Here is a 14,533-nt window from a genome sequence, read left to right on the forward strand (position 1 = left end):
AAGGCAATGCTACCAAATACTAATTGAGTGTATGTAAACTTCTGACCCACTGGGAATGTGATGAAATAAATAAAAGCTGAAATAAATAATTTTCTCTACTATTATTCTGACATTTCACATTCTTAAAATAAAGTGGTGATCCTAACTGACCTAAGACAGGGAATTTTTMCTAGGATTAAATGTCAGGAATTGTGAAAAACTGAGTTTAAATGTATTTGGCTAAGTTGTATGTAAACTTCCAACTTGAACTGTAGTATGATTTGTTATGTTTCGTATGGTATGTATTAATTTGTGGATGTCCATCACCCATTTCGTATGATATTTTCCGCATTACAATTAGTATTATATGTTACAAATTTGCAAAATGTACAATATGATACAAATTTGAAAAACATTCTATATGTTACGAATTTGCAAAACATATGACATGTTACGAATTCTAGCTAGGTGGTTAACGTTAGTTAGCTGACTAACGTTAGCTAGGCTAGGGGTTAGGGTTTAAGGTTAGGGTTAAGTTTAGGAGTTAGGTTAAAGGGTTAAGGTTAGGGTTAGGGAATGGTTAGCTAAAAGGGTTAAGGTTAGGGGAAGGGTTAGCTAACATGCTAAGTAGTTGAGAAGTTGCTAATTATCTAAAATGCTGAAGTTGTCCGTGATGAGGTTTGAACTCGCAGCCTTTGGGTTGCTAAACGTTCGCGTTATMCGCCCACCCATCCACCCCGACCAACCACCCTACTTTAGTTTTTTGCCTTAAGTAACCATCCGTCTTCTGTAACCATAACAAACGTAACATATCATACTAATTTGAGAGTCCCGAATTTAGATTTACTATGTTACGTCTAGTCTATGAGACCAGGCTGGATAACTAGACATACTAGTCCCCCTGCAATGTTCTACCTTCTACATTGTAATGTCTAATCCAGCGGTTCCCAAACTAGGGGTCACAACCCCATGTGGAGTCGCCAGAGAATTTCCAAAACCATGGTAAAAAAAAAATATATCTAATATCGTCTTTCTCTCTCAAAATCATTGTAATGTAAGCTTAAAAATCTAAATTAAAATTATTSAAATCATCTAAAAGTAAAATTCAACCAGAGAGTGCCCTTAGATCGTGGGAAAAGGCCRCACTTGACCGTTGCACTTGAATCCTTCCTACGGTGAATGGCTAAGCCCGCTACGCTATGAAGCCACACACTATTGCAGACTTTGATATTACCGGCCGCAATTGATATGGTGAAAACAATGTGTGGAGAGGCACAGAAACTCACATCAATACCTTTGTGAGATAACACTGAAACTAAGAATTGATGCTATAGCTTGCAATAAAAGAGGAAACGACTGAACGACTCAAAAACTCCTCATCTTACCAAACTCCATATGGATGATAGCTGTGAGGGCCGAGGTGCATTGACTTTAGTTCGCTACATGTCGGGAGATGCTATTCACGAGGACATATTGTTCGGTCTCACGATTCCCGAGCATGAAACGGCACAAGGGATGTTCAGTGTGCTGCGTYGCTCTATTGACAAAAAACAGATTCCATGGGATCAAATGGTGGGCTTTTGCACAGATGGGGCTCCATCTATCACAGGACGGTGGGCAGGTCTCTGCACTGAATGTGTCTCCCTCTGACATATAGATGCGTTGTATGATACACCCACTGACCTATAATTGATACACAGAGCAACTGGCAGCAAAAGAGCTGAGAGCAGAACTCTGAGATATGCAGCAGGTAACTTCGATTGTAAACTACATCGCACACGCCTGTTTGCAAAACTACAGTGCATTTGGAAAGTATCCAGACCCTTTTGACTTTTTTCACATTTTGTTACGTTACAGCCTTATTCTAAAATTGATTAAATAAAAGAAAATCCTCATTAATCTACACACACAACACCCCATAATGACAAAGCAAAAACAGGTTTTTAGATTCCAGGCTGTATCACAACTGGCTGTGATTGGAAGTACCATAGGGCGGTGCACAATTGGCCCAGTGTCGTCCGGGTAAGGGCTTGGCCGGGGTAGGCCGTCATTGTAATAACTTGTTCTTACCTGACTTGCCTAGTTAAATAAAAGGTTAAATAAATGTAAAAAGTAAGTGGGAGAACCATCTCTGCAGCACTCCACCATCAGGCCTTTATGGTAGAGTGGCCAGACGGAAGCCACTCCTCAGTTAAAGGCACATGACAGCCTGCTTGGAGACCAAGAGAAACATGATTCTCTGATGAAACCAAGATTGAACTCTTTGGCCTGAATCCCTACGGTGGTGGTGGTGGGGATGTTTTTTAGTGGCAGGGACTGGGAGACTAGTCAGGATCGAGGAAAAATAATAACAGTCCAAAGTACAGAGAGATCCTTTGATGAAAACCTGCTCAGGATCTCCAGGATTCTGTCCAACAGGAACAACAACCCTAAGCACACAGCCAAGACAACACACGGAGTTGGCTTCGGGGGACAAGTTCACTGAATGTCCTTGAATGGCTCCAGCAGGAGCTTGACAACAATATGACGGAACTATAATTCAACTTGAACCCGATCTAACATCTCTGAATGACCTGAAAATAGGCATTTACGCTCCCCATCCAACCTGACGAGCTTGAGGATCTCAGATAAAAATGGAGACTCCCCAAATACAGTTCCAAGCTGTACTAACCCAAGAAAGACTTGAGGCGTAATCCTGCCAACAGTCGCTTTCAACGAAAGTACCGGATAAAGTCTGAAACTTACAAGTATGAAATTTTGATATCAAGTTTGTTCATTTTATCATTTCAAAAATGTCTAAAAACCTGTTTTTTTGCTTTGTCATTACTGGGATTATTGTGTTGTAATTGATGAGGGGAAAAAACTTATTTAATCCATTTTAGAATTAGGCCTGTAACTAACAACATGTTTGGAAAAAGTCATAGGGCTCTAATAACTTTACCGAAAATGCACTTAGGTAGAGATTATGGGACAGGAGCATGACTAGATCACGTCATTTCACACCGAGGCTTTGGTGGTTAGAGGGAAAGTGTCACGGGAGATTATTCAAATTGAGAGAGGAATTGTTGTCATTCCCAATGGGATGTAAAAAAAAACTGACTTTGTTGACTTTCTGTGTAATTGAAAAAGGAAAATGTGTTCTCCTTCCTATTGTAACAGACATATATTGGGAAGCTGAACAACTTGAACGCAAGCGTGCAGGGGAAATAAAAACAAATTCTATAGATGAGTGATCGAATCAGATTTTTAAATCCGTTTGGACTGTGAAATTGGCCATTTATTTAAGATATTTATAGATGGGAAAGATACATAAAAAACAAAATAACCCTCTGACGTGTGTGATATGTGTGGTTTGTGTGTGTGTGTGTGTGTGTGTGTGTGTGTGTGTGTGTGTGTGTGTGTGTGTGTGTGTGTGTAGTCATGGGAACCATCTTCCAGATCAAAGGTTATGAGTCAAAGAGGGAGGCAGGGATCCATACAGTAAGTGAGATAAAGAGATGACCTAGAGATGGGTAAGATACCTCCACAGTGTGTGTGGTAGTGCTGATGATGAAGACTTGTCCTCCAGAGGAAGCCCAGACATGTTCCTCCACAGCTAGCATGGCCTTCACTGGCAGAACCCCCAGCTTCAGCACCTTAGGAGAGTCTGGATTCCACGAGCCATCTGAAACACAAGCATACACATACATTTCATACACATCTGCTACAAGCACTATACAGTGGCAGATCACTACGAATCTGGAAGAACCAAAAACTAAAGTGAACCAACTATCACTATGCAAGAATATTAATGTGTTTGTTTGATATGGTCATTCAGATTATGCATGCATTAGCTGCAGAAAACCCCTCTAAAATGTCCTCTGCATTTCTGATCCTCATAATAATGCTGGAGAGACCATTGATGATTTCACAGGTTTCACAATTAATATAGATGGACTGAGAGTCGTTAGTCGTCTGTAGAGCCAACCCACACACCTCCTACATACTGCTGCCTGCCTACTGCTACAGAGCCCAGGAGACACCTCTGAAAACCTCACACTGGGTACTGMACAACCCACACTGGGTACATTATAAATACAGACAAAACATTTCTCTGCAACGTTCATCTTTCTCCCTAAGTTTAGAACCCGATTGCAACAGATCAAGAACATGTAACCGATGTGAAATGGCTAGCTAGTTAGCCGGGTGCGTGCTAATAGCGTTTCAATCGGTGACGTCACTCGCTCTGAGACCTTGGAGTAGTTGTTTCCCTTGCTCTGCAAGGGACGCKGCTTTTGTGGAGCGATGGGTAACGATGCTTTGTGGGAGGCAGTTGTAGATGTGTGCAGAGGGTCCCTGGTTCGAGCCCAGGTAGGGGCGAGAAGAGGGACGGAAGCTAAACTGTTACAAATACATAAAAGTGTAGGGAGAAATTGTAGGATTAAATCCTTAAACAAAATTCAAGGAGCTCTGAAGTACTCTGAATAAGGAGTTAATTTCCTCCAGAGCCAATCTACTACAGGAAACAGACGACTCACCAAGTGTGTTTGTTTAAGGGAACTGACAAAGGCAGCTATTGAAAGGTGTGGTGACATGTGGGGACAAAGGCAGCTATTGAAAGGTGTGGTGACATGTGGGGAGACTCATTCTGGGGTATAGTAATTACTAGGGAAGTAAGGGGCTAGGGTGGATTAAAGATACTGCTTTGTGTAATAATCCCTGTGTGTGTGTGTGTGTGTGTGTGTGTGTGTGTGTGTGTGTGTGTGTGTGTGTGTGTGCGCGCAACAAGGACAGAGAGCAATTGAGAGAGAAATGCTAAAGTGTACAGGACTAAAACTGCATGTGTTTAAACATCCTTCTCCCTCCCAGCCAGCCTTATGTAATCTTCCTCTCCTCGGCTGCAGCGTGTCAACAAAACCAATTCTTTCACATTCCATTATGTCAATGTGACTTCTTAGGAACATCCAATCAGACTGCAGTAAGTGTGTGTGCGTCAGAATAGTAGATATATATATACACACACATCTCATACTGAAAGACATGCTGCCACAAAGATAACAAAAAGACAAAAGGTTTCAAGGCATGAAACCTTGCACTACGATAACATTGAAACCTGTGCACGTACATGAATTGACTACATAACGAGACTTGCCACTACGATAAATGAAACCTGCACACATACATGAACCTGGTACAACGATAACATAAAAACCTTGCACAACGATAACATGAAACCTTCACAACGATAACATGAAACCTTGCCACTACGAAAACATGATCTATATACCTTGCACTACAATAAATTGAACCATTGAACAACGATAACATAAACTTGCACAACGATTAACATGAAACCTTGACAACGATAACATTTACTTTCATACACTTGCAACTACGATAACATGAAACCTTGCACTACGATAACATGAAACCTTGGCACTACGATAACATGAAACTTGACACTACTGATAAGGACATGCAAACCTTCGCACTAACGATAACATGAAACTTGTCATACTATCCTGATTTAACATGAAACCTTGCACACGATAACATGAAACCTCTTGCACTACGATATAATCATATAATCCTTTGCACTATCAGATAACATGAAACCTTGCACATAACGATAACATGAAAACCTTGCCACTAATGATAACTGCACAATATTTCAACAATAATATACAGTAGGCAAAGATGTTTCATGCATGTTTATTCCCTGATGGATGGTGATGGCATGCAGTGCAGTCTATGCGAGCCATTCAACACATAAACATGAGAAGAACAAGTGTGGCAGCATAGGGCTTGGCTGGGGGTTCAGATAGCGGCTGTGCTACTGCAGAATAGGGCTGGCTGGGGGTTCAGATTAGGGCTGTGCTACTGCAGAATAGGGCTGGCTGGGGGTTCAGATAGGGCTGTGCTACTGCAGAATAGGGTGGGTGGGGGTTCAGATAGGGCTGTGCTACTGCAGAATAGGGCTGGCTGGGGTCAGATAGGGCTGTGCTACTGCAGAATAGGGCTGGCTGGGGGTCAGATAGGGCTGTGCTACTGCAGAATAGGCTGGCTGGGGGTTCAGATAGGGCTGTCTACTGCAGAATAGGTCTCTGTGGTTCAGATGCACTGTGCTAACTGTGCAGAATAGGGCTGGCTGGGGGTTCAGATAGGGCTGTACCTAATGCAGTGTGACAACACCTACCACAATCACTCTGCCACAGGCAGGTAGGGTACAGTCCAGCAGAGCTAAACATGTGGAACGCAAGCTGTGGAACTGTGCGAATACAGATAGTGCCATATACAGTTAAGTTGGAGAGTTAATACACCTAGCCAAATACATTTAAACATTTTTTTCACAATTCCTGACATAATCCTAGTAAAAATTCCTGTTTTACATGTAGGATCACCATCTATTAAATGTGAAATGTCAGAATAATAGTTGAGAGAATGATTTATTGATTTTTTATTTCATCAACATTCCCAGTGGTCAGAAGTTACATACACTCAATTAGTATGTGGTACATTGCCTTTTATTGTATTCTGGTCTAACGTTTCAGGTAGCCTCCCACAATAAGTTGGGTAATTTTGGCCCATTCATCCTGACAGAGCTGTGTAACTGAGTCAGGTTTGTAGCCTCCTTGCTCGCACACACTTTTTCAGTTCTGCCACACATTTTCTATAGGATTGAGGTCAGGGCTTTTTGATGGCCACTCCAATACTTGACTTTGTTGTCCTTAAGCCATTTTGCCACAACTTTGGAAGTATGCTTGGGGTCATTGTCCATTTGGAAGACCCATTTGCGACCAAGCTTTAACTTCCTGACTGATGTCTTAAGATGTTGCTTCAATACATCCACATAATTGTCCCTTCCTCATGATGCCATCTATTTTGTGAAGTGCACCAGTCCCTCCTGCAGCAAAGCACTCCCAGAACATGATGCTGCCGCCACCATCCTTCATCAGACCAGAGGACATTTCTCCAAAAAGTACGATCTTTGTCCCCATGTGCAGTTGTAAACCGTAGTCTGGCTTTTCTATGGCGGTTTTGGAGCAGTGGCATCTTCCTTGCTGAGCGGCCTTTCAGGTTATGTCGATATAGGACTTGTTTWACTGTGGATATAGATACTTTTGTACCCGTTTCCTCCAGCATCTTCACAAAGTCCTTTGCTGTTGTTCTGGGATTGATTTGCACTTTTCGCATCCAAGGTACGTTCACCTCTAGGAGACAGAATGCGTCTCCTTCCTGAGCAGTGTGACGGCTGTGTGGTCCCATGGTGTTTATACTTGCATACTATTGTTTGTACAGATGAACGTGGTACCTTCAGGCGTTTGGAAATTGCTCCCAAGGATGAACCAGACTTGTGAAGGTCTACAACTTTTTCTGAGGCCTTAGCTGACTTCTTTTGATTTTTCCATGATGTCAAGCAAAGATGCACTGAGTTTGAAGGTAGGCCTTGAAATACATCCACAGGTACACCTCCAATTGACTGAAATGATGTCAATTAGCCTATCAGAAGCTTCTAAAGCCATGACATCATTTTCTGGAATTTTCCAAGCTGTTTAAAGGCACAGTCAACTTAGTGTATGTGAACTTCTGACCCACTGGAATTGTGATACAATGAATTATAAGTGAAGTAATCGGTCTGTAAACAATTGTTGGAACAATTACTTGTGTTATGCACAAAGTAGATGTCCTAACCGACTTGCCAAAACTATAGTTTGTCAACAAGGAATTTGTGGAGTGGTTGAAAAACGAGTTTTAATGACTCCAACCTAAGTGTATGTAAACTTCGACTTCATCTRTACTATATGAGGCTGCAGCTTTGTAACTCGACCATGCAGTCTCATTTTGCTGTATTACTATGTCTTCCCACTGCCCTAATGATGATGGCATTATCAATGTGAAAGGATTTATTTTTAAAAACACATGACTGAAATGACAGTTTTATATGTAGGCTTACACTGGGGGGTTACTTCGTATGGTTCTTCTCTGCTGCTGTTCCTTTAAAATGGAAATGGGATCCTAATATACACAGTGTACAAAACCTAAGGAACAAATCTTTCCATGACATAGACTGACCAGGTGAATCCAGGTGATGTCACCTGTTAAATCCACTTAAAATCAGTGTAGATGAAGGGGAGGAGAAAGGTTAAAGAAGGACTTTTAAACCAGTGAGACATTTGAGACATTGATCGTGTATGTGTGCCATTCACAGGGTGAATAGGCAAGACAAAAGATTTAAGTGCCTTTGAACGGGGTATGGTAGTAGGTGCCAGGCGCCCAGGTTTGAGTGTGTCAAGAACTGCAATGCTGGTCCAGCATGGTCCACCACCCAAAGGACATCCAGCCAACATGACACAACTTTGGGAAGCATTGGARTCAACATGGGSCAGCATCCCTGTGGAASGCTTTCGACACCTTGTAGAGTCCATGCCCCTGACAAATTGAGGCTGTTCTGAGGGCAAAAGGGCGTGCAACTAAATATTAGGAAAGTGTTCCTAATATTTTGTACACTCAGTGTAAATGCTTATAGCGTCTGTGAGCCCATTCAATGTGACAAAAGCACTGGAAGAGCAATAGCTAGGACGTAGATGCACAAGTTTCACCACTGAAGCTAGGATGAATCATAATTTCAAGCTTGAGCTGGGACACAAACACTTTTCTGTCACTCATGTAGAAGAACAAGTATGCAAATGAAATAACAACACTTTAAATGGGCATTTATAACTACAGTGTATGTTCATCTCTTCTCTCAGTGACAGCATTAAGGGAGACAAATAATAGCTGAGTACAGGGCTGTCACCAACTCGGACTATCTATTCAGTCAAACCAAAGGCAATATTCCTGATATATCCTGTCCTGACAAGTCCATTGAATTGCACAATAATCTGCTGCATGGAGAACAAAGGAATCAGCATCTGATGTTTAGCGTAAAGAAGTTACATGAAAACAGTGACATTCTGTTAAACAGAGACAGAACCAAAGTGGACATTCCTTCAGCATTGCAACATCCCCTTCCAGGCTTTACTGAGCTGGCTGAGGATCAGGAGAATACTTTCCCTTCTTACTTTTCTGCCTAGCAGATACAAGTATATCTTTTATCCCTCTATCCTCTACCCCTCTCTCACAGAGCATGATATGATACTGCCTGCCCGGTTGTTGGACGGAAGGCAGATTTACTCAACCTGGATTTGGAACAGGGATTTTAAATATGTAAATAAATACTCTGATGGTGACTTAGCTGGGAAATGAAGAATAAAAAAAGAATAAAAACCAGCTAGCATTTTATTATCTCTGAACTGGACTGAACCTAAGAGCTGGAAATGACCAACTGGGACCACAGAGAACCAGTGTGATGCAGAGCAGGCACCAACACCAACATGGATACAGACAGATCTTCAAGGCATGGAGAAAATGGATAACTACAGTGTATCCTCATTTTTTCTCTGATTCTGGTTTTAAAACCTCAATAACTTTCCTAGAGTGATGAGTCATGATGAGACTCGGAGAGCTGCATGTCATACCGATGCAGATGGTGTAATTAATTAACAACATAGCTAGCCCATGGCAATGGTAGCCTCTCACCATCATGTCTTAATGTGGTCATGTTGCGGTCACTAAATGCACTTTACTCCTTCAAAAACAAGTGTTTTCATACTATGAGAGAGAAAGAGACTCAGACATGGATACAAGCACCGGCAGAGAGAGTGAGAGAAAGAAAGGGAAAGAAAGAGCAGGGGAGAGAGCTAGTACTGTGTGTCTGACAGTGTGCTAGCTCTGTCAGGATATTAAATAGGTCAGCACTAGCTAGTAGATTAGTGACTTCTCCCAGGCAACCAGGCCAGGCTCAATGGCAACAGACCGTTGTGAGACCTCGTACAGCCAGCCAGCCTCAGAGAGAGAGGGAGGCCCAGGCCCTGGAGCAGAGTTAATACACTGGACACACTGGTGATTCAACCTGGAAGCCACAGGGACTGGGTCAACACACACGCTTAACAGCCTGTCTGTGAGTCTGCCCAGCAACCTAATAACACACCATTTCCCCTCAACTGAGAAAAGGTCAGGAGAGGCTGAATGGCTGAATCTGTTCCTCTATTCATGTTTATTGGTTGAACTGAATTCACAGTAGCAAGCAAAAGTTATCTTTTTCTGACCATTTCAAAGAAACACAGAACGCCTACCTGGATATAAAACAAACACACCTATTAATTCAAATAAATTAATATGTTGTGTTCGGTTAAGCCAATTTAGCTAGTACCATCGTATAGTATACTTACTTAAATTTAACGTAACAAAAATACTGTTAAGATACAGACAGRCAGTCTTCAGAACAGGCCTCACCTTGTGCTCTGGAGTAGATGGTGACTGAGCCGTTCACTAGGCCAGTGTATAAACACTGCTTCTTGTGTACCAGGCTGGTCACGGTAGACTTGTCTGGGGTGAAGAAGTGTTGTAGACGGACCTTCTTGGATCGCTGGCTGCTCTTATAGACTATGATGCTGCAGAGGAAGACAAGAGACAGGAAAATKAAATATGATCACGTTCTGCACATACAGAGCCTTCTGAAAGGATTCAGACCACTTTACTTTTACACATTTTGTTACATTACAGCCTTATTCTAAAACGGATTAAATTGCTTTTAGAAATGTTTGCAAAAATATTAACAATTACTGAAATATCACATTTACATAAGTATTCAGCCTTTAATCAGTACATTGTTGAAGCACCTTTGGCAGCGATTACAGCCTTGAGTCTTCTTGTGTATGACGCTACAAGCTTGGCACACCTGTATTTGGGGAGTTTCTCTGTAGATCCTCTCAAGCGTTGTAAGGTTGGTTGGGGAGTTTCTCTGGTCTCTGGTTTTCTGGTCTCTCAGGTCTCAGGTCTCTCCAGAGATTTTCAATCTCTCTGTACTTTGCTCCGTTCATCTTTCCCTCACTCCTGACTAGTCTCCCAGTCCTTGCTGCTGAAAAACATCCACACAGCATGATGCTGCCAGCTTCATGCTTCACCGTAGGGATGGTGCCTGGTTTCCTCCAGATGTGATGCTTGGCATTCAGATCAAAGAGTTCAACCTTGGTTTCATCAGACCAGAGAATCTTGTTTCTCATGGTCAGAGTCCTTTAGGTGCCTCTTGGCAAACTCCAAGCGAGCTATCATGTGCCTTTTACTGAGGAGTGGCTTCCGTCTGGCCACTCTACCATAAAGGCCTGATTGGTTGAGTGCTGCAAAGATGGTTGTCCATCTGGARGTTTCTCCCATCTCCAAAGAGGAACTCTGGAGCTCTGTCAAAGTGACCATCGGGTTCTTGGTCACCTCCCTGACCAAGGCCCTTCTCCCCCGATTGCTCAGTTTGGCCGGGTGGCCAGCTCTAGGAAGGGTCTTGGTGGTTTCCAAACTTCTTCCATTTAAGAATGATGGAGGACACTGTGTTCTTGGGGACCTTCAATGCAGCATCAATGTTTTGGTACCTTTCCCAGATCTGTGCCTCGACACAAGCCTGTCTCGGAGCTCTACAGACAATTCCTTCAACCTCATGGCTTGGTTTTTGCTCTGACATGCACTGTCAACTATGGGACCTTATATAGACAGGTGTGTGCCTTTCCAAATTATGTCCAATCAATTGAATTTACAGGTGGACCCCAGTTAAGTTGTAGAAACATCTCAAGGATGATCAATGGAAACAGGATGCACCTGAGCTCAATTACGAGTCTCATAGCAAAGGGTCTGAATACTAATGTAAATAGGTAGCGTTTTTATTATACATTTACAAAAAAATCCCAAAACCTGTTTTAGCTTTGTAATTATTGGGTATTATTGTGTGTAGATTGTTGAGGAAAAACATKTATTTAATCCATTTTAGAATAAGGCTGTAACGTAACAACATTTGGAAAAATTCAAGGGGTCTGAATACTTTCCGAAGGCACCGCATGAGGAAATTATAATACAATCAAATCAGTTGATTTCTTTTGATACCTGTGTCTTGCAGTTGAGGTGAAGACCAGTTGTAGGCTTACAGTAAGTTTGTTAATTAGGCTTGTGGATGTAAACCCACACATACCTGCCCTCCTCCATGCCCAGACAGACCGTGGGGGCATCACTGGTCTTCCCTGCTGAGGAGTGATTATTTTCGGGGTTCCCCTCCCCGTTCTCCTGGGTCCTCTGCTCCATGGGTACGTACGCCATACACAGGATCCGTGACTCAACATTGAAGCACTCTGTCACTTTGGGGCTGGAGTTTTGCATGGCTATGATGGCTATCTGACCCATCTGGTTGGTGCAGCTCGCCACCTGAACAGGGATAGGAGTAGTAACATTTAGGAGGGACAGGAGTTTTTCCTTACCACATGACCTGACCAGGAAAGATTCCATGCTCTAGCTAGGAAATAAAAGCCTTTTACAGAGCAACAATCACAACAACAAACTGTTACAATGCTTCTAACCACTCCAGCAGAAAGCTGCACAGCTGACTGACCAGTAGGAGCTTAGAGCGGGACAGAATGGCCCTCTCAATCCAGGCCAACAGTGAGTCATTTACAATGGAAAAGTGTGAGCTTTCAGTGAGAATGGGAACAGTCCATCACTGGAGGACATTGGGAGTCAAAGTATTGTGAATGTTTTATCACGGTGTCTGAAGTAAATACACACAGCTAAGAGGGACTAAACTGATTCATACAGTAAACATACCWCTGGTTCAGAATTACAGCTCATGAATGAAAGGGCCTCTGTTCAATTATTCATATAAATCTCAGTGTGAGTGGAAGAAAGCTTTTTTATAGCTGATGAGTAAGATGTCTACTCTCAACATTTGGCTCTGGCTAGAAGCATAAGCGACAGTATGCATCTGTTGATATACAGCAGGGTAGCCTAGTGATTAGAGAGTTGGACTAGTAACCGAAAGGTTGCAAGCTCAAATCCCCGAGCTGACAAGGTACAAATCTGTCGTTCTGCCCCTGAACAAGGCAGTTAACCCACTGTTCCTAGGCTGTCATTGAAAATAATATTTTTTTCTTAACTGACTTGCCTAGTAAAATAAAAATACAATGAAGCACATGGGTGTCCATACTGTACAAAGGTATATGTTTTAGAAAATGAAACCTCCAGGTGTCCTCACCCACACACAGCCGTGTCCCAGAGCAGGGGTGTCTGCTGTGCTCTCTATGTTGATGTGGGGCTCGGGGTTATGGACCGCACACTCCACCTGACACAGACAGAGGGAACAGACACAGTTTTCACATCACATATGTATGGAGTTTGTAGTAATTTCCTACATGACATTGTAGCAAATGATTCATGCAGCCATGGGATGTGGACTCTGTACATGGAGCCATTAACTTTGCCCACGGCTCAGAGAGAAGGAGAGGGGAGCGGAGGCCCACCTTGAACTCCTGTAGTTTGGACATGACCACAGGCATCTGCCTRAGCAGGAGAGGATGTTTCTGCTTCTTGATCTGGTTACCATCATCCTCTGCAAAGAACCAGCCCTGCAGGTTGTCCTCCTCTGTTAGCAAACACACACACACACACGTACACACACACATTCACAAACACACAAACCGTTTGAGTGACAAGTCCATACCAGAGTAATTTCATTTTTAAAGAGGAACACTATGTCCAGTGTGGAGCGATCCTAAATTCTAACCGGTAAATATTTCCAAATATGTTACATAACACCTGATTCTATAATCTATACACCAGATTCAGGCTATATAACTTAATGATCCATTTTACAGAGGGGACCACAGAACTGGAAAAGTGAATTGAAACTAATGATATTCACTCAGTAAACATAGATTTTAAATAGCCATTGATATGCAACTGAACCTGGATTTTGGAAGTGAGCCACGAAGCCAGGGGCAGTTTGAACGTTTCCAAGTGGAAAAGGGCAGAGAGGCAGTCCCTCTGCATACACTTACTACAGTGTTCTATGGAACTACAAAGTGACAGAGACAGTGGAGACAAGCAATAGGGAACACAAAGTATCCAACGGCAACAGACAGAGCATTGGGTCTGTGATTGTGACTGAGGCCAGATTAGACGTACCCAGAGCCAGCTTGGCCATCTGCAGGTTACTGATCCATGACTGTTTGATGGCCGGAGAGAACGTATTGAACACTGCACTGAAGTATGTGGGCCTGCCAGACCTGTCCAGAGGAGACAGAGAGAGAGAGAGAGAGAGACAGAGAGAGAGAGAGGGGGAGGCATAGAGAGAGAGCGAGAGAGAGTGTTGATACAGTGACAGGATCCATTATACAGTGTGATGCACAGAGCTCACTCAGTGCAGAAGAAATGTAACACTGGGGTGTATTCAAACATGTTGGTATGGTAGGAGTGAATGAACATGAGTAAATAAATACTGATTTTATTTAAAGTCAGTGCACTACTTTTCTGCACTATTTTCAAAGATTTATGCATCTGCTCAGTGATCCTGATTTTGAATACAGCCCACATATCTCCCACATCCCCAGATGACACAGAGGAACAACACAGGGCTGTCAGAGGAACCTAACAGCTGAAGGGACATGTGATCCTGCTCTCTGACAGCAGACAGGGCTGTCAGAGGAACCTAACAGCTGAAGGG

The 14,533-nt window shown here is 42.7% G+C and overlaps 1 protein-coding gene across 1 annotated transcript in view; it reads right to left on the minus strand.

The window, feature by feature from the left end:
* LOC111968846 (rho guanine nucleotide exchange factor 10) overlaps positions 1–14,533 on the minus strand; it is a 75,989-nt gene that overhangs the window by 14,063 nt on the left and 47,393 nt on the right. The window contains 6 exon segments of the mRNA XM_070445055.1: positions 3,501–3,643; positions 10,294–10,451; positions 12,014–12,243; positions 13,067–13,153; positions 13,332–13,453; positions 13,996–14,096. Of these exon segments, the coding sequence (XP_070301156.1) occupies positions 3,501–3,643; positions 10,294–10,451; positions 12,014–12,243; positions 13,067–13,153; positions 13,332–13,453; positions 13,996–14,096 (841 nt within the window).

Source organism: Salvelinus sp. IW2-2015, linkage group LG9 (genome assembly GCF_002910315.2).
Source record: "Salvelinus sp. IW2-2015 linkage group LG9, ASM291031v2, whole genome shotgun sequence".
In the NCBI taxonomy this organism is placed as follows: Eukaryota; Metazoa; Chordata; class Actinopteri; order Salmoniformes; family Salmonidae; genus Salvelinus; species Salvelinus sp. IW2-2015.